The 21,249-nt window shown below is 34.9% G+C and overlaps 2 protein-coding genes across 3 annotated transcripts in view; one reads left to right on the top strand and one right to left on the bottom strand.

Moving 5' to 3' along the window:
- LOC128245687 (ultra-long-chain fatty acid omega-hydroxylase-like) overlaps window positions 1-12,845 on the top strand; it is a 29,794-nt gene extending 16,949 nt beyond the window's left edge. The window contains exons 6-13 of one of the 2 annotated variants that reach the window (XM_052963912.1): window positions 1,407-1,469; window positions 2,877-3,003; window positions 7,562-7,697; window positions 8,196-8,325; window positions 9,110-9,240; window positions 10,140-10,290; window positions 10,593-10,658; window positions 11,336-12,845. In XM_052963912.1, the coding sequence (XP_052819872.1) occupies window positions 1,407-1,469; window positions 2,877-3,003; window positions 7,562-7,697; window positions 8,196-8,325; window positions 9,110-9,240; window positions 10,140-10,290; window positions 10,593-10,658; window positions 11,336-11,441 (910 nt within the window). In that variant the 3' untranslated portion in view covers window positions 11,442-12,845. Of the gene's footprint in view, window positions 1-1,406; window positions 1,470-2,876; window positions 3,004-7,561; window positions 7,698-8,195; window positions 8,326-9,109; window positions 9,241-10,139; window positions 10,291-10,592; window positions 10,682-11,335 lie in introns of both variants that reach the window. The other variant, XM_052963914.1, reaches the window with a different exon arrangement.
- A 702-nt stretch (window positions 12,846-13,547) lies between these two features.
- On the bottom strand, window positions 13,548-17,892 carry LOC128245512 (uncharacterized). The gene is made up of 3 exons (XM_052963705.1): window positions 17,650-17,892; window positions 16,821-16,958; window positions 13,548-13,683 (listed from the first exon to the last, which is right to left on the bottom strand). Exons 1-3 carry the CDS (start codon window positions 17,740-17,742, stop codon window positions 13,603-13,605), a joined length of 312 nt encoding a protein of 103 aa, XP_052819665.1. The 5' UTR covers window positions 17,743-17,892; the 3' UTR covers window positions 13,548-13,602.
- Window positions 17,893-21,249: the final 3,357 nt, after the last annotated feature.

Genomic DNA, 21,249 nt, shown 5'->3' with positions numbered 1-21,249 from the left:
CCTAAAAGATTTACAGTGATCAACTTTCGTCTCATAAAGTAGAATACCGTGTTTTCTTGTATCTTTTTTCAAACTGAACACGGTATTCTTCAAAAGAACTATTGTTTTCGATAATTATTTATCCTTTTCGGTAATTTAAAACAATTTAATTAATTGTGGTACTGCTTATTTAGAAGTAAGAGTGCATCTTAAATGCATTCATACAAACATAAATACATACCGTACGAACAAGACATTGTGAAGAAGCTCGCTTTTCACTACTTGAACACACATTTGAAATCATGTTGCTGTCTAAATGGTGTGAAAATTTCATAGAGGTGAACAGTTCAGGATTCAGTCCCTACCATTTAACTGGACGAAGGCTCAAACTAAATGACATCAATAACAGCGGTCAATTAGCTGTTGCCGGGACGAATCTATTGGCTTTTCCGGCTGACCTACCGTGTTTTTAGCGGACTCATTGTGTAATTAGTGCGTTTACCATATTTATAACTTGCAATGGCCTTGTTCAAACCATAACGACAACAGTGTGCTATTCAATCGGGAATGTTCGTGGCCTCGGGGTTTTAGTTTTGTTTTGTTATTTAGGGTATCCATAGACAAATGTGTAAAGATGCCTGATAATCCCGTATCATTTTGGTTTTGTGTGTAAGGTTTTTGTGTGCGGTAAATGTGTGTGTTCTGAAATGGAATTTATTTCCCAGGCTTTAGTTAAATATTGATAAAAACTTAATTATTCCATACAAAGGACAATGACCTTATTTTGAGTGCTTTTAGAGGCTTTAATTTAAAGTGAGTTGCTATGGTTACAAATATAATATAATTAATAGATACGAACGATGACATGTAATTGAATATTCGTTCCTTTATCCAAACTGTCCGTAATGGAAGAGAAACATAAACTCACGCACCGTAAAATATGTTTTGTTTGGGTTCGTTTCTAGTGTATACAAATTCTCATGACAACACGCATGCACTAAGTTCGAAAATGTCCTTTAATGCTGTTTTAAATTACGGGGAAAACTCCAGTAAGGAGTTTTGCGTGAGTATGAACTCTCGTGACTAATGTTGATGTTGAATATACCTTGAAGACATAGAGAGCATGTTTACATCTTCTTAATACTATTTGATCAAGAGCTTTTTTGAGGGCTATGTGTGACTGTTGCCGCCCTGATATATGCATAAGTAAAACATCCATAAAAATGTTTTTCTTATGCCTACCTAAAACAAGGGAAAATTACTAATCACTACATTACTTGTTAATTATGTTTACCAATATAATCTCAATGGTATGTACACTATGCTGGTTACCGTAAGTAAGTGTGTTTGAAAAATGTTAAATGTTCAACGTTACAAACATTGAATTTGTTTGTATAGTTCATAGTATTGATCATTTTATTTTTCAGAGAGAACAACCCATACGTGCATGCAGTCCAACGCCTCTCTGACCTTTGGATCAAACGGTCCTTGTACGTATTTGTAATGTGAGATTAAACGTTGTAAACCCCCGCGCGAATACGTCTGTTTTCTCTGACCGATTCGAGACGGTAACCTCGATGAGTAAACCCAAGCTCTGATGCCGATTCGAGGCTGTTACCTCCAAAATTAGTAGCCTGAAGCGGGAAACATTTATTTTCGTTGACCGATTCGAGGCATTAACCCCAACATGAATTTGACTTTCTTATTTATTTTAGTTTAAACGTATTTGTTTTGAACCAATGGTGAAAAAAAGTTTTTAAAACATCATATAAATCACTCTTGTTGGCACGATTTTACGGGAGAATGTGGACATGTGCTGTGGGGAAAAGTACTCGGAGCAAACCCACTTGTCCAGCTTGGTGACCACAAACCAAACTCACATGCACCCAGGCCGGGGATCGAACCCGGGTCGCGTAGGTGGGAAGCGAGTGTGATTACCATTGCGCTAATCAGCCAACCTTTAGTGCAATTGAACCATTAATGTCTAGCCAAACGCACGACCGAAAAAAAAGCGATTTATTCTCGATGAAGTCCATAGATACCATTTAATTTCTGGTGATACGCACCTTAACTTTTTTTTTTCTTCTCGCATTTCTGTGGCTTAGAAACTAGTTTTTCAACTGTCAATATATTTGTTTACCTTCTTCAATCTATTTCATTGACGTAATATGCCCTTCCTTAGGATTTAATTAATCAAGATTTGAAAGACAGTCAGACAGGGCTGTTTTAATCAATGTTAACCCGTATTTCATTAGTTTTAGGTCATACTGAAATGTATGCAAATTAACAATCTGTAGACAGTCTAAAAGTGCTGACGAAAATTGACGGGCTGTCTCACGCCATTCACGGAACTTCATTGAGATGAACTGTGTAGTAATTTTTAAATTATTATTTTTTATATCACTAATAGCTGAAATAAAAAGGATCCCTAAATGGTATGGCTTAGCTGATTATCTGTACCTTCGGTTAGGAGATTGTAACATGACATTATATTATATATATATATATATATATATATATATATATATATATATATATATGATTTGCCTATTAAAACAGTCAGGCATTCGTCTTTGAATAGTCAACTATATCCGTGTTAAAGGCCAAGTTAGTTTAATCCTTCTTTAGGTGATAGAAATGGACCTAAATGGCCCTGAACCAATAAACAAATACACAGGTAATTGGCCCCTACTGTGACATCAGTGCAATTATCAGGATATGCACAGCAGGGGATTGTCATGACAAGCATTTCCTAACATACCGGCTTCATCACAGTTGATGTGAGACAACAATAGGTCAGGTACTCTCACGAATCCACAAACGTGACTGAAGGTATTGTTCTTGTCATTTCATTGACGCTTCAGTAAACCATTAAAACTTTTCCCGTTTTTTTGCAGGCGTGTCCATGAGTCGTTCGATTTTGTTTACTTTAACTTCACAAAGGAGGGTCGAGAATTTCAGCGCCTATGCGACTATGTCCACTCTGTGTCCAGCAATATCATTGACCAGCGGAAACAGAAACTAGTAGGTTGGATTTATTATAAATTCATTGGTTAAGATGAATGTGGGACATTTAGCACATATGTATATAGTTGACCCCGTTGGCTCGAACTCACAGGGATCGGCGAAAATACCTCGAGCCTTGGAAAATTCGAGCCAAGCGTAAATGCTTACCTTAAGTTGAAAGAAATCGGTCCTTTACATTGAGTTCGAGCCGACGAGAACATCGAGCCAAGCAAGTAGAGCCAACGGGGTTCGATTGTACACTATTTTTATCTTGTAATCTGAGAGTATTCCTGTGTGACCATGGTATCTATTTTTAGTCGTACGATGCGATGTTCTGAACATATGGTGGCATCAGAACGCAGGCATGACAAAATAAGACCGCGATTACCAAAACAAAGAAAATATCGTTTAACACGCCATTGTTCGACCAAATTTGCATTTCGTATGTAAAATATCAATTGATGTTCATGTATTCGGTCATTCTCATTCATCAGAGGTTTGATAATGATAAATCTGTACGCATAACATCGTCACTCTGCTGTACGAGAATGGTATTCGGCAATCACTCTTGTGTACGATTACTAGTATGGTTAAACAGAAACTGCGGTTATCTGACTTAAATTTAGATTGTCTCTAGAACACATATGACTAATCAAATATACATCAGGCGAATTTACTATCACTTAATACAGCCAGGATTCAAAACAACATACCGTGTGATTTGATCAAGGTCGAGCTAATTTACATCATGTGATTATATACAGTATTGTGTTTCAACAACGTAGTTCATGCTTGGTATTGTTTTCTAAGAATTGAATAACATTTTTTGTTTACAATATTGGGCCGATTGTTCAGACCCCCCCCCCTTCCCCTAAATAAACTTGACAAATTGCAATAATTGCTTTTGCTTAAGCGACTGATCAAATACAAGATACGAGATACAATATCTTATGTAAAAAATTGAAGAAACAAGATTCAAGATACAAGAGTCAGGTTATAACACTTTTACATGTTTTTAGTAATTTAAAGACATAACGTATTTCTGACCATATGATATAAATGGTTATACATTTAAATTAAAATATATTCAACGATAACATGATAGGTCCGATATTGAATAAACAAATGATACTATCAATAGGAACAGTAATTATAATGGTTAGTTCTAATAGATTGCTTTTCATACCGAAAGCGTCAACATAAATTATTTTACTGATCCAGATTCAAGACATTTTAGCATACGTTTGTTTTTAATGTTAGTGACCTGGTGAAATGGAATTGTGTTTTTATTCAAATGACCTATCGTTATTTACGGCGCCTGGGATTTTAAAGTACATGTTGACATTTCCACTAAATCTTTTTCACGAAATGAGTTTATTTTTTCATCCCAAATGTATTTACAATTCAGATATCGGATTCTGTTTGATATGATTTATTAAGACAGAAATTGTGTGACCCACTTCGCATTTCGTATGTAAAAATATAAATATATTTTGTGCTGTTTGTGGAGTTTTGTGCCGTTCTTCCATGTTTCTTGTTTGTGATTTTTTTTGTGTTCTATGTATTTGGCGTTTACCCAGTACCATTAAACCGGGTTTATGTTTAAACTTTTTGCTACTGAACTTGTTTCTGTAGTTTTTCACATAAGTATGGCTGTTCATGTATTCGGCAAATACTCTGGTGTATGATGGATAGAAGGACTGAATAGAAAGCTCCTTTAATCTGACTTAAATAGAAAGGTTCTCTATAACCCAGGATACATAACAACATACCGTGTTAATATAAGTTTATTTACATAATGTGAATATATAGAGAGGATTGTATTTCAACAGCGTTGTTCATTCTTGGTATTGCTTTTTAAGATTTGAATTAGCTTGTGTTTACAATGAGGCCATTTCATCAACAAGTGTGTCGTACCCACGGTCATTTTTTTCAATTTCGTTACTCTCTGTTATGGTGAGATATTATTCTTTCTGACAAATCGTTTGACTGGAAACATTACTCTTAGATAAGTTGATGAATTTTACATTTACATGTTAACATTTTAAAAAAAATTTTGCCACTCACTTAGTATATAATTGGAAGTTGTGATTTACAGAAAGACTGTAAGTTTGAAGAATTTAAAGGCCAGTTTTAGCTTTTTGATTAATTGCAGAAAATGATTTATAGTCTGCACCATAAAGGAATCATTAATAGGCATTGTTTAACGTCAAACAGAAAACTGACACTGTCTCCATTCGTTTCAAAAAAGTACCTTATTGTCTTATTGGCCTTAATTTTAGTTTGTTCTTCATATCAAACTTAACAGCTATTCAAAATAACTTATTTCCGTACTGTTTTGTTACAACAAACCTTATTAGCTATTATTTAAAATATGTCCGCTTTTTCATTTATTTTTTGGCATAAGAAACACTCACTGAATTCTCATAAATATCTTGAAACTGGGCCTTTGCATTACTTTTATTCAATAAGCTTAATTCTATTTGCGGCCTAGATATGAAATTGAGGCCAGTGGGGTTTTCCGTTCCTGTGAAAAAATAACACGCTCGTGGTTTTGATTGGATTAGGACAACATCATTATCCAATGTTATACAACATAACAATTAGTTGCTATTTTTAACATGTGAGATTATACGTCAATAATATGTTTATGTCCAAACCCTTAACCTTGAACTCACTGATTCCAATTTGTACTTTGTTAGATTTTGTTAGCTGTATTTAGATACCTTGCAGCCTGGTTGAATACCAAATTTGTTCTGTATTACAAATGTAATTTGAGTAAAATGTATTTACCTCTTTTCATATACTGCATGCGCTGAGCGTATGATTAAACTGCAAACTGTTAACTGCAACATCGTTATAATAATGAAGGGTGGGCGAGCATTTTTTAAGTAATAAGTAATTTACCTTATGAGTTCTTATTAGATTGTAACCTGCTTCAACAAGCTGTGAACAAAATTATGACGGCACGTCTGTTGATTTGTTTACATCTGAATGCGTAGTTGTACACAGTGTGTGTATACCACGTGATAAATTACGTCATATATGCTACGTCGGAAGGCAACAATTTGCTTAAAATGAAGACTTATATCAAAGACAACTTTTCTTTTACAACACCATTTTAGATGAAACAAAGGGCAGTCTATGACGCTCAATGAGACCCGCCGTTGTTTTATTACCGGAGTTTGATAAGGTGATTAGTTTCCTGTTTCTTAAACAATGTTTGGACAGTGCTCCGTCAGACGGCGGTATTGTGAAAAGGTTTGTCGAAGTGTTTTAAGAAACTAAACTCTCAATCAAACTTTGGTAAAATACCGAAGGCAGGGCTCCGTTAGCGGCGTAGACTGCGCTTTGTTTCATTTAAAATGGTAAAGATATAGAAAAGTTATTTTTGTTTGAAGTCTTCACTCGAAGCAAAATAGTGCCTTCTGACGTAGTATTTATGACGCAATTTATCATGTGGTATACGCACACTGTGTACAGTTGCGTTGGTTCTGCACTTATTAAAGGGATTTCATCGTATTTATAAGGAAATCCGTAGCCAGATAATATTGCCTCCCCTCAGCAAGACAAAGCTTATTAAAAGGTGATATTCAGAGACAAAACTTGCTGTAAAGACTAGTGGATATTATGCTGCAGGCGAAAGACGATAACGGAGGGGGGTTGACATCTGTAAAGTTGACTGTGTACACGGTGTAAATCTGTTGTCCTTCGTTTGGAAGCAATATTCTTTATGCTCGATTGTGACAAAAATTGATAGTTATATAATCGCCCTCAAGTCCGTTTCCTGGGTAGAAGTCAGGTAGATGACATTTAGTAAAAGTGCAGTACACAGGAACCATAACTCTGGGTGCAGAATTTTTCGGTCATTGTCCTTGGTGACTTGGTGAAAAGTCTTTGAGATATTTACTTCAAACTGCATATACAGATATATCTCATTAAGGAGAAGTGCAATGCAAAGGAACCATAACTATGGTTGCAGTATGTTTTTATTGCGCTTTGTTGTCCGGAGCATAACTTCAAAGGTCTTTTATGTATTGACTTCAAACTTCATATACAGATGGATGGCATTATGAAGAAGTTCAGTGCACAAGGACATAACTCTGGGTGCGTCTTTGCCCTTTATTAATTTCCATACATATTCCTTGTCCTGAAAATAACTTGATAAATCTTTAAGGTATTGACTTCAAACTTCATGTACAGATAGATCCCAACGAGAAAAAGTGCAGTCCACAGGTACCATAACCATGGTTCAGATTTTGTTGAATTATTACGCTTTGTTAATGTTCATTGGTATCTATTTTCGAAAGGCGAAGGTGATTCTGTTATTATGACAGTCTGTGAATGCACTTGTCGTTCTTAACTTATCATGGAGAGTTAGGTGGAGGGAACCTCCTATCTGGACGTTTACAACATGGCAATGAAGAAACTTGGGTCTAACCCCTCTTCGCCTTTCAACGTTCGTAATTTTGTATGTTTTGGTGTATATAATTTAGCCGGACGCAAAGTATCATTATAAAATTGTATCTTATCTATCGTTGCACGGCACATATACTAAGCAACGGTTCAATTTTAGGCTTCGGAGGGTAATGAAGATGAAGAAACCTCAGGTCTTGATTTTCTGGACATCATCTTGAAAGCGAAGGATGATGACGGACGTGGGCTGACTCCTCTTGAGGTCAGGGACGAGGTGGACACATTCCTGTTTGAAGGTTTGTTCTCAGACATATTAATACTAAATTGCTTCCATAGAGGGACGTGAACATTTACGGTATGAGTTTAGCTACGTAAGGTATGTCTTCTGTTCGCAACTAATAGTTATTGATAATTAAACACACAGAGTTATGTTTACTTACGATCACAAGAAGTAAGGGTGTAGTTTGTTCCATATTGTCACAACTGTGATATAATAAGAGTCCGTATTTTTCAATATCGTTGAAATAAAATCCGCACGCTACTTAACGCAGAGTTAGAAAGCTGCTTGATTGCTACCGTTTTAATGAGTGATTTAGTTACAGTAAGATTACATAATTTAACATCTTAATGGTTCAGAATAGGCGGAGTGAGAATTAAGATTCATTCAGGGCAATGGCAGCTTACGTCATGTCACTGATATAGTCTACTGCCTCGCTGCGATTCGCTCCATTTTCTGTTGCATGCCAAATGTGAACAATTACATATACTTTAAATACTGATAAAATTCATACCAGGTCACGATACAACGGCGTCTGCAATGAGTTTCCTGATGTACGCGCTAGCCGCACACCCGGACGAACAAGCCCGCTGCCGTCAGGAGATTGACGATATATTGGAGGGGAGGGATTCTGATATATTGCAATAGTAGGTTATGCAGTTAACTTTATTTTGTACGGTTACCAGACCTTGACAACATCCAAAACCAGCATAGTAGTTTAAATTTAATTCTAATAGTTACCAGTACGCAATGCTATATGTGTATTATTATTTGAATTTGAATACATCATTGCGACGAAATTTGTTTTTACAATGCAGTGCTTCTCTTTTTAACAAGCTTTATCTGCTACAACTGATTGTCAGTGAGCGATGAAGAGTAGCTTGTATCCGTTTCTAATGAATCTAGATGCGTATCCAATAATAGCGAATGGAGGTTTGTATCCGTCAATTTAATAATGAATTGAATTGGTGTATGTTGATAAAGCGTTGAGGTTTATCTGTTTCCATTTTTTTTCCAATCGTTCAATGAGTTTTTCACAAATACTTTTGTGTTTTTGTGTTATGATTGTTAGTACAGATAAATCGGAACACCTCGGCCATTTTCCACCGAAAACAACCTCGGATGTATGCCGGTACACCAGTAGAAGTAGTTCGAAAAGTTAATAAAATTACTAACTAATTATAGTGTTTTACGTGTAATTTGTATTGCTTAGTTCAAATTGGTTCACAGTGAAGTGTATATGTGCATAAAACTCAAAGGTGTAAAAGGTGTATCTGCTAAATTTTAATTTACCACGCGATAAACTTTCAGCGTAGTTAAATGTAAAAAATTACCGTTCATAAACATTCGAGGTGTTTTCGATGGAAAGTGGCAGAGACGCTTCGATTGTGGGTAGGGTACAGATAAATCTCATTGACAAGAATGTTACAGTCAGGATCTTGCGCGACTGGATTACTTGAGTACATGTATAAAGGAGGCCCTTCGGCTCTACTGTCCCGTGTTCTTCATTCAACGTCAGATGACTGAGGCCATAAACATAGAGGGATTTACCATTCCAGAAGGTATGGATTTTTTTCTTAACTCCACAAAGCGGTTACTTCCCTTCGCTGAACAGTAACCACTGTCGTGTAACGCATATCACATGATGATGATTAAAATCACGTGTCGTCAATCAAAAAATGTTGTTTGTTTTCTTTTTAATAAAACATCATTTAATATTGCCTACAGACGAACATAAAAATAGTTCTCCCCAATAAATAATTACATAACTGAAAAAGGTACAAACCGCTCGCTAAGGGAGATCACTCCGGAGGATATTAAAATTAGTAATGTCATAAATAAATATGCTGGGTTATATCACACGAGTTTTGCAGAATATAGCAAAATCCGTTACTTTTCAAATTTGAAAAACATGGGAACTTATCATAAAAGAAAAAATACAGCGTTTATTTTCTATCGTAAGATTTGCGTCCAACGATACGCCGGATGATGTTTAGTCTTCCATACATTTTTATATCATTATATGGTAAATAAAATGAATAATAAATCAATCATATTTTATAAATAAGCAGTATGGCCTATCGTTGCCATTAATTAAATTACTTACTGTTGAACAAATAACACGTAAGTGTTACAAATGTTTAAATACATTTTTAGTTCTGACTCACAATTTTTCATAACAGGCAGTAACACGAACTCCTTTTAGAGAGTCAGGACAATAATGACCTCCCTTGATTATTAAGTCTTATTTTACAAGATTAACTTCCATGTCAATAACACAAATCATACAACCAAACTTCTAGTATCGTAACTCAAGCAAGACAGCAATAGGAAACATTGTCCATACTTCTCGTTTGCTCAACTTTTCTTGCTATATGAAAGAATATACATTCTCGCTCAGCATCTGTTGGCAGTATAAGTAACGCAATAGTATTTGTCATATGAACATTATCCCTTTAAGGCTCGCATGTAGCTATCGACATCTACAACATCCATCACAATGCGTCTATGTGGGGTGAGGATTATGACAACTTCCGACCCAGTCGCTTCGAGGGGGACGCTGCCAGAGATATGGACCCCTTCGCCTTCGTGCCCTTCAGCGCCGGACCCAGGTGAGAAAAATTAGGTCGTCGGTACAACGACATGACATACAATATAACTAACATTTATAATAAGACTTTAAATCCATCATAAGTGTATACAGTTTCATAACCAGTATAGAGTCCAGTAAGTTTTTTAAATTAATTTGGCAGGGGCTTGCAATGGTTAATACGTGAAGAAGGCAGATAGATTGTATAAAAAAACACAATACAATCCCTTCTACCAATTCCCCTTTTGCTAAGACGTTTGTCGAACTTCGTAGATTCACCTCAACTGTGTCACTATATAAACCGGTTCCTATTGTCATTTTCAGGAACTGTATTGGTCAAAACTTTGCCATGAACGAGATGAAGGTCGTGATATCGAGACTCTTACACCGGTACGTTCTCTTGTTATGTTTGGGTATGTATCATTATTAGTAGAGTCAGCGTGTTTGCAATAACATGTAACCTATAGCTGTTGTCTTTTGGTGCTGTGTGTCTCGTTGAATGTCCGTAGGGCTTGAATCCTTGCGTCTTTAAACAAGCACATACCTCAATGAGCATCCTCGTAGTTTCCATCGATTTTAGCTCTACTGACCAAAGGCCAGAAGAGCTCAAGCGATGGCGGGGCGTCCGTCTTCCGTCCGTCCGTCCGTGTATCTGAAAACAACTGCTTGTGAACGCGATAACGTTTTCATTGTTTCTGAATTAAACTTATACAGTAGTTAGATATCCTTGAGAGCCCGATTCCTTTCGAAAACCAGCCACATCCGACCGTGTAGGACTGGATTATGGCCCTTGATATGCAAAAAAACGTATCTAAGGGAGATAACTTTGTACAGAGAGCTGTTAGTGTATTGTTCGTTTGTCTCCCTGTAAAACAAATGGTTACATGCTTTGAACTAAAAATGACCAAAAGTGAAACGGGACAAATAGTTGTGAATATCTGTAGTGTAGTCTCCCTTTTATACATATAGCTACATGCTCTCAATAGAGCAATATTAGTAGAGCATAAGCCCTCATGGGCCTCTTGTTTCAAATTAAGTCATTTTATAAAATTGCATATTTGTTCCAGATTTGAGTTTTCCTTGAAACCTGGTCACGTGATGCGGAAGAAGCTGTCCGTTGTCATGAGAACCGAGGATGGAATATGGCTGGATATCAAACGGCGGGAGAAGTGAAAGGATGATCGGTGTTCAAGCTTGAGCCCTATATTTGCCTATTCAAACAGTTAAATAGTTCTGGGATATTAAACACTGCGCTAGATCATGTGTGCTTGTGCACAGCTGCTGGCGTACGGCTATGGAAACGTTTGTATTCAGCTAATTGAAACTAGGTACACTCATGTTTACATATTAATGAAAACATTTTGATAATTTTGATGTCAGTTTTGATGTAAGCAATGTTTAATATGATTATTTCTCTTAAGTGTCCATTGTATTTTTTCAAAATGCAATTTACTATCGGATTTTTTACACTGTTTATCAAAGTCTTTGCTGAAACGGTGCTTGTGATTTTTACCCATTTTTTACATTTATAAGATTTTTCTCTCGAAATATTAAATAAATTTTCATCTCGCTTAACTCTTGAATATCTGCATACAAAACTTATTTTTCTTTATAGGTTCTGTTTAAGAGGAACATCTTAGGACAACAATCTAAAATATTGAACTGTAATGTTAGGTGTCTAGGTTCATATGTTAAATTGTTTTGACGATTTAAATAATGCAGACAAATTAAATATCAATTAAACGATTAAATAGAGGATACTTGTTTGATTCAGTGAAAGATAGTAACATATTTCACCGAGTGAACACCAAAGGCTATATTTCATGAGTGGCATAGCTATGAGTGAAATATTTACTTTTGGTGTTCATGTGGTTAAATATATTCGTTCTTAAACTGAAACCAACATTTTTTCTTTGCATTATGTGTCTAATTTTTAGAAAAGCGCGCCAAAATATATGCGATCGTAATGCCATTTCTGAAATTATTTTGTTGAAATTGTGCCCCAGTCCGGAGCGCGCTGATGTTTGTTTTGGAATCGATAACGGGCTCATTTTAAAACAGTGAAAAATATTTTAATGTTATTTCACTGTTTGAAACAGTAAAATATCACATATATTTCACTGGAAAAAAAACTATAAATCACGGGAAAGCATTATTTTATAACAAGTCTTAATCATCGTGCAATAGCACTAACACAGGACAAAATTAAATGTTACGGGTACGAAGCCACGAGTCAAATATTTATTGCAGTGCTCACTCATATCAATGAAAGACTGAATACTGTCTTTCGTCCTATGGCATCCCATTCGATTGCTTTATTATCTATGTCAAATGTCTCATTTCTATTAAACGTTAACATGGCCTTATAATTGCATCTGACAAATAACAAACGACGTGTGTTTTGTTGGTAGCAGTATGCTATACGGATATATTTGAAACCTTGAAAAAAAACTTCCTTTCATTCCTTATTAAAGTATTCGAATTACAAGGTTAAAATAGTTTTCATTTTCAGTATTTTTATTTGCTTATTACCATTGTTTACTCTTTGACTCATTATTAAATTGATTTGAAAGTGTTCTTATTGTGAAAGTGTTCTTATTGTTCTAATTTTGTTTGTTTTTTATGTTATAAACAACCTCGAATTTTCAAAATCCAAGTTGGATGTTCTTTGAAGACATATAGATACCTCCTGATTACGAGAAATTTAACGAGGAAGGCTCGATTAATCTGGGAAAAAAACATAAACAATGCAAACGAAAATGAAGAAAGTGCAGCTGTTTATCATTGGTTGAAACATATATTTCTGAGAGAACTTAGATAATATTCAGGTCTTAAACAAAATGTCATACAAACTTTAAAATTGGAATGTAAGAAAAATAGATATCATCTTTTAGGAGCGTTACACTAACCTATATTACACAGGGGACGTGGGAGAATGAATTTAAATATTATATATATTTATATTGTTTTAAGAGTGCACTCAATAATGATTTAACATGGTGCACATAAGAGCAAGCTCTCGGTCCAATCATTGATAGTGTTTTCCTTCAAACTTCTGAAGACGTCTTGGTCCTCATTTCTAATAGGCGTAAAAAGAATGCAGCGAAGTCGTGTCGTGGTATTATTTACACTTTACACCGCCGCCATTTATTCTGGGTACATTGACGCATCCTGTCTGTTCCGAAACTACCAAAATGTTAACCGAAAGAAAAACAACATAACGATCAGCTTGCAAGGGTCGCGTGCAAACGAGTTGGGAATGTCGGGAAGCCGGAATCAATATTATTTGTTAGGCTTGAAAAGCTCTTAGCCAACGTCCCTCGAAAGTCCTGTGTTAGAAGTGGAACAGCTTGTCGGGGTATCGCCGTGCTCCCCATTTCTCTCTCACGGCGGGTGTCAACTCTTGAGAGGTGTCCTGAAAAGGAAATGGTATTATTTTTTATAATTTCTTGACTACCAACTCACCATTGTAGAGGTTGCGAAACACTTAGTGCGGGTTTGTGTGTATGTATGTAAACATATATGCACGTGTAAACGTTGTAAGTGAAGGTCGGGTATTGTTTGTGAATGTTCTTTGAGCGTGGACTTGTTGGCTTTATGGCTATCGCAAAAATTCCTTTCCTCATCGTTTGTATATTTTACCCATACCTCGATGACGTAGCACTTTACACAAGCCTTGATGATGTAGAACTTTACACAAGCCTTGATGATGTAGCACTTTACACATACCTTGATGACGTTGGACTTTTACACATACTTCGCATTCGGAGCACCTCGGCCATTTTTATCAAAAACAAACTCGGATGTATTTGGACGGTTTACACACTCGAAAAGTGGTACGTGTAAGTCCGCTGCAAGTAGATCGCGTAGTAATTTTATTTAGCAGTTAATCTTAATTATGTTTGCAATAATACACTTCTCTGGCAATCAATTTAAACTTAGATCAATAAATACAACTCTAAAACACTACATAAATTTAATTAATGATATAATTTAAAAAATTACGAACTACTTCTACTGATGTTACGGCATACATCCGAGGTTGTTTTCGATAAAAATGGCCGAGGAGTTCCGAAAGCATATTTCGATGACATTTTATGCGTTTTGTTGCTTCGTAGAAACGATAACCTATTCAAAAATATATCAATTATAGTAGCTTTCCTTTCAATTAACGCCATTTCTTAATCTAAGCACATGGAAACTGTAATACAAAACTGTGTCGGTAATATTAACGAGTGTTTCCATTAGCAATATCATCAAAACAAGTATTAAATGTTTAATGATGGAATATTATGCAATTTTCATTGTCGACTGAAGTATTTCGGATTCCATGCGATTTTATTTACAGAATCATAAATTATTTCAAAAACGCAATACATAAAATATGCATTAAGATGCATCAGATGCTACACCTTGTTTTCTGGTTTAATATAGCCATCATGTATTTTTTCTGTATTGCACATGTTTAATATTGCATTGCTCTATTTCTTTTTATGAGAAAACATATCACTCTGAATGTTTGTAAACAAATTGAATTGCAAAACTAATTACTTAATTGGCAATATTTTAGCAAGTTTATTTCTCATTTTGTACTTATTATGAAGATTTAATTGCATTCAGGAGTACATTCTGAAGCTAAATCTTACGAGGATGGCGTGTTATTTTATCTTGATTTCGTGAAGACTTAATATGTTTAAACATGAAATGACGTCAATAATAAATTATGACGTCATATAACTGGATATGACGTTACTATTCAAAAGCAAGCAAATTTCGTCAAAAATAAAGTTTTGTGTTGTAATTCTTATTTGATATCATGTACGAATACATTCTGCTTATAAACATATTTAAAACGATCGAATGTACATATCTGTGCTCTTTTTTAATTATTCCGTGTACCACATTTCTGCAATTCATAAAGCGCGGGAAATGACATTGCTTTCTGGCATTCGGTTAAACACTTGTTCCAAAGCAGGTGAAACAGAGAGGTCTTTTGTGCTTCTTGTGATCATAGGAATCTTCAACTCCTCATCATATAATACACAGTAGTATTAATCTCGTCCAGGAATAATGTTAGTACGGTCGTGATTTCAATATCCTTTATATCTATATTTTAAATTGATTTAAGAAAATAATAAAGATCAAATTCCATATCACTCTTAATTCTAATGTATTGTTATTTCTCTCCGTTTATATGCATTTAAATGACCGAATAAAGAATGTCAAAATAATCCCCTCATGGAAACAACAAAGAACCGTGCATTTGTACAAAAACTTGTGTTGCTGTTATTAAATAAGGCAAAATTTATGACAAGCTTTGGGAGTTCCCGTGGATTATATTAGAGGAAAAACTCAAATAATTATCGCCCCATATCAACAATGTCTTGGGCGTCGTTTCCTGCGTCATAACTTATATTGACACTCGTGTAGGTGTTGTTGATGATTTGATCATCCAGTAAGGTATAAAAGGACAATAAAAAAACATACATGGCAACGTGAAGAAACAATAACCTATTTGACTAATTCTGGTCAGGACCAAATATGAAATATACGACGATACAAACCTATGGCACAACGTCTTAACATTTATCAAAGAACTAACATTTTTTAAAAGTTTAAAACTCAAAATGGCGCATGGAACAAAGTATTCAAAGAAGCAGTAAATAGATTCTAGAGGAGGGAGTGTTGTATTCCTGAGTGTTGTATTCCTTGGAATTGGTGTGAGATGTACAAAGACACAAAGTTTTGATTACATGTTTACTGTGTGAAGTCCGATTAACAAGTGCTTTTGGAGTGTTCAACATCAGTATATAAACAATACATGCAATAGAGTTTATGGTTAAAGGGAAGTAATGCAATTTAACTCATTGTATATCGTGCTGTTTGAGTAGCATCGATAATAAAACAGAAAGCTTTCTAATATATCTATATTTTTGTTACGGCATTAAATAAATGCCCATTTACAAATTTATGCTGGTCGTTTGTTGATTACTTACTAGATACATATATTGGATAAGTGTCAACAATGATAGCAACTGAAATTATTCCTAATCTTGTAACGAAACGGGATTAAACATAAAATGCCCTTGAGCCATAATCTGATAATATTCTTAGCACTCATAACACTTACACATACATGTTTGAAAGGACACACGCATCAAGTTTGGTAAACATTGGGACGATTGTTCAGAACTGTCTTAAAGTTAACAACGTTGTTAACATAATAATCGTTGACCTTCAGATCCGACTTGACTGGATACGCTTTTGCTTCGAAATATTAGAAACAAGATTTGAGAAAAATATTTAACTGCACTTGTTATTTATCGATTTATGAGCAAACCATCAGAAAGTTCATGTTTAAAAGTAAACAACAATGTCGTAAATCACAGTAAAAAACTTTGAAAAATGATCTGAAAAATCGGGCCAAACCTTAATAGGACATAGCATTTGATTTTTTTAATAATTTATGTTTGAGGGGTTTTTTTAAGCAACTTTTTCACAGCGGGAGGTTCTTGCTTGAATGACTTTAATTGTGTAACAATTAACACTGACCTCTTCAACTTTCCTACAGAATGATATTTGGGCCATCATCGCAGTGTAAACCGAGTGTTCCTCGTACCCATGGCAACAGGGGGCGGGGCATATGGAAATATGGCGGACCTTCTTGATTCCCGCCATGCAACACAGGAACTGAAAAAAAATCATACGAGTTCTTTTGCTATATGAAAGTACATTGTATTATGTTATTAACTTCTTAAGAGGGTACGACAACATTTAAAAAAATGTTTTAACAAAGGAATATTATACATACTAGTAGGTCAGTTGGATAAAAAAATAAAACATTCGCCACTATTACATTATAAAAGCTGAGCTAGAAACAATGGCATGCATTTTTAATTAGAACCTCGAATTGCTTTGGAATTTTGACCTTTCTGTTTAATAGTGTTGTTAATTGGGACTTTTTCAAATTGTGTTTGGTTATCCTACATAATAAAGAAATGTTTTGCTTACATATTGGTTTTAAGGTCAACATATGTTTCCATGCATGACCTTGACCTAAAACTGACATTGATAAAAATGACTTGAATACACAAACTATGTTAAAATACGTTAGTACAAGTATCTATTTTGCATATAAAGGTGCTATGGCGAAACTCAGAACGAAACAAAAAGTCTTTAGAATTAATTAAAAAAAGTACTCTTTTAATATACATGTATATTATAATCAAAAGTTCAGAAATGCTGATTCTTCTTTCATGGAAACTCATTTAGATTATAAGTTTGGATTGGTAAAAACACATATGTGATGATGTATATGTATTAAAGCAATTTACATACATTTCTAGGACCGTACACACCAAATTTTGACAACAGTACATACCTGATCGTCGGCGCTGACAATATAGCAGAAAACCAGCAACAGAACCAACATCCGACAATATCCCCACAGATTCCAAATCCTAGGCAAGACCATGTTGCAAGAATGTATGATCAAAATATCCCCTGCAATTCCCAGCACGCACTAGTTCAATCTCGGAATATCCTCTTCAAAGCGTTCAATCCCGGTTAATGGTAATGATGCGCTTATGAAACCAAGACTCGCGTGCTTTAATAGAAAACATTATCAAACCTTTTCCGCCCCTTTTATATGACTTACAGATATATAACAGCGTTAAAGACGGTTTGAGGTATTCCAGCCATGATAGCGATTGATTATGAATAAAAAAATACCACACTTATATTATATGTTCAAAGCTTTTCGAGTTTAGATTATAACCTACATTTTCAGCAAACGAAATCGCCTATCGGCTTTAATTACGTAATACATGACATGATAACGGACATGACGTCATAAGTTGGTTCCCCATCTGTAGAGAACACGTTATTATCTAAGTCAGTTAGATTATACTGTGTAAAACCTTAATGCCTAAGAAAGGATCGATAGCCTTGCACGTTTCCACCCTTCTTAATTATTAAGGTTTTAGACAATAAGTTCCAACTATGACATACATGGGATAGTTAGTAACTATGACATACATGGGATAGTTAGTAACTATGACATACATGGGATAGTTAGTAACTATGACATACATGGGATAGTTTGTAACTATGACATACATGGGATAGTTAGTAACTATGACATACATGGGATAGTTAGTAACTATGACATACATGGGATAGTTAGTAAATGAAATTTAGTCTTAAAGCTCATATCTCTTCCAAAGAGAACGCCAGTGGGATTTTGATTATTTTTAGTAAGCTTCTGACAAAACATCCACCAAATGTGTCATTTAGTCAACAATTGGTGTTATTAAGTGAGTTATTCAGCGGTTTGCGCATGATCGCTGGAAGGAATAGAGACATTCGCGCCAACATTAAGTAAGTTAGTATTTAGTGCCTACATTACCTTAAACATAGAACAAACTTTTCTCCCACCCCAGATAAGTAGATCCAAATATTTGGCCATTCTGGAAATCCTTTGCCCACGGGCAAATATAAAAAATACCCGTATGGAACTTCTTTTTTACTATGCATAAAAGAGTTTCAGCGAAAATAATACATTTTCATTATATTTTGACTAAGGTTGGAGAAAAAGCATAAACCATGGCCGCTCGTGTGCAGGGTGTTCTGTGGAAACTCGGTAAACCTCATTTCCGACACAAAAAATACGCTCGGGTTTGGATGAACCTATCTGACACTCTCGGCCATTAAAGAAACTTATAAACCAACAGGGTGTTCTGTGGAAACTCGCCGTAAACCTCATTTCCGAAAAAAATCTTCGTTCGGATTAGGATGAACTTTCTGACACTCCAGGCCATGTATGATACTTATAAATCTCGCATTAGCTTGTCAATAAACTGTATTTTCAATCAGTAAATGGGACCATTTAATTAATGAGAGTACGACAAAATGTCATAAGATCATGATTTTCAACTGAACACTTAGTTGGTGTAAGAAATCGAATACGATATTTAACCTTTAATCAAATGAAGCATAGAGTAATATTTCCAGCTAAGTATATCTCGTTATAGCCAATACAAATTGAATCCAAAAATCGATCTAACGATATGATCGTTAATAAGATGGTGCCAATATGCTTTTAAATGAAATAAAATTATAGGTAGTCATCAGTAATCAACAATTAGAAGAAGATAGCATTCTTACGGATGAAATACCTTATTATAATAAGGACTCGACCTCCGTGTAGACGCCAGAGAGAGTATTCAAAATAATATGACACTGTAGACGATTCATTATAAAGAGAAATTGATTCAAGTATTATTAATTTCATCAAATTTCCCCATGAAATGGACGTTGTTATTATCATTGCCGAACCTGTGAAATCAATCGTGATAATGAACACGTGAGTGGAATAAAAATGATTCATTCGAAACCCAAAGAAATACTAGAGTATATCAAAAACAATATATTGCGAAAGGCTATAAAACGCTATAGAGACAACATAACCAAATAAAAGTTTGTATTTTATTTATTCAGTGCAAAAGTATTATCATTAGTATATTAGTATATTATTACACGACGTAGGGGGTTCTGCTATCGTTTGCGCATTTACGTAAGGTGTGTATGTTTGAGGGGGGGGGGGGGGCTAATAAATAAACACGACATGGACAGGTTTACTGTGGGGAAATGTTTACAACAAAAAAAGGTAGCGACACAGTTATATATTGAAGTTGATTTTGAGCTTCAATAAAGTTTATAAGTAAAATATATTCGTAAGCAGAACATGAACATTTCGTACCCAGGTTGTTTCGACCATCATGTCAACCGTCCCCTGTAGTACTTTGAGTTAGTGTTTGAAAATCGGACTCCTTTTGCTATCGGTAATCGAATCGAATCGGACCAAGCATTTCGATTTACTATCGAACAATAATCGAAAGTTCATAATATCATTTAGGAATACATTCTGTATACATAGTATAATCATGATCATTTAAATGGTTTAACCTGGAATCAGTATGTGTGATGCTATAGTCATGATTTTTGCCACAGTAAGTAAATATCCATAACATTTTACTTTCTTTAATAACTTAACGAAAACACTGACAACAAAAATAATTCTTCATAATTGCACATTAATTGCAAAATGGTGCACACCGTATCAAGTAATATAAGTTATCTTAGCATTTTATCCATGTAAAAGCATATTAAATATTTGTTAACAAGCTTAACATTCAGTATCATGTAATATTGAAGATTTCATTAAAATATCTTAATTTCATAAAACTTTCACAAAAAGTGAATTTGTTAATAACAACCGATACCAAAAAAGGTTTCAAAAACAGAATGCATCGAGCCGGGATCCCCGGTATTTGCAGGTCAGACAGGACCCACTTAACCGTAGAGAAAGATTACTGGGGTTTTACAAAATATATATATTATTGAGGTTTATGAAATATATAAACAATTAAAAACAATCTGTAATTTTGGGAGAGTTTCACTGTAATTTTTTTTAGCAAAAGTGTTTACATTCATCGCATTTGAGTAAGCAAGTGACCTCCCTTGTTTAAATGAACTCAACGAGAATTTACCGGAAAGAAAAATTGACATCTACTCTACTTTTACCGCATAACAAAAAAATACGTAGTTACCGGAAGTAAAATTAGCGACATCGATTTTGGACAACCACTATCGATTGTCGCCGACATAGCATTGTCAGCGACGATTTATCGATTGTACTCGATAATTGTTTCATCACTACTTTCAGTACTTTGATTCTACTATTTGGTACGTTATCTCAATCTGATGAACATGTGTGCAAAATGCAACCTATTTCAAATCTTCAAAGCGGTTGAGGGGATTAACTATTGAGCAAAGACGAAAGTGGCTATTTAAACGTTAACCTGACCTTTAAGGTACGTAGCCGGAACATTCGTTCAGCAGGTCGGTTAATGTGTTTAGCATTTGTGGTCAGCCACTGTAAAAAAACGCTCATCACTTCCGGAGTAATATGATCATTTAT

The sequence above is a fragment of the Mya arenaria genome, chromosome 9 (genome assembly GCF_026914265.1).
Source record: "Mya arenaria isolate MELC-2E11 chromosome 9, ASM2691426v1".
Taxonomy (NCBI): Eukaryota; Metazoa; Mollusca; class Bivalvia; order Myida; family Myidae; genus Mya; species Mya arenaria.
This window is presented reverse-complemented; position numbering and strand designations above follow the sequence as displayed.

Excerpts from the sequence above, each read along its gene's own strand:
- LOC128245512 (XM_052963705.1), bottom strand. The coding sequence starts at position 17,742 with ATGGTCTTGCCTAGGATTTGGAATCTGTGGGGATATTGTCGGATGTTG. Across the intron at positions 16,959-17,649 it reads TTGTCAGCGCCGACGATCAG|TTCCTGTGTTGCATGGCGGG; the intron begins GTATGTACTGTT and ends ATTTTTTTTCAG. Across the intron at positions 13,684-16,820 it reads TCTGTAGGAAAGTTGAAGAG|GACACCTCTCAAGAGTTGAC; the intron begins GTCAGTGTTAAT and ends TTTCCTTTTCAG.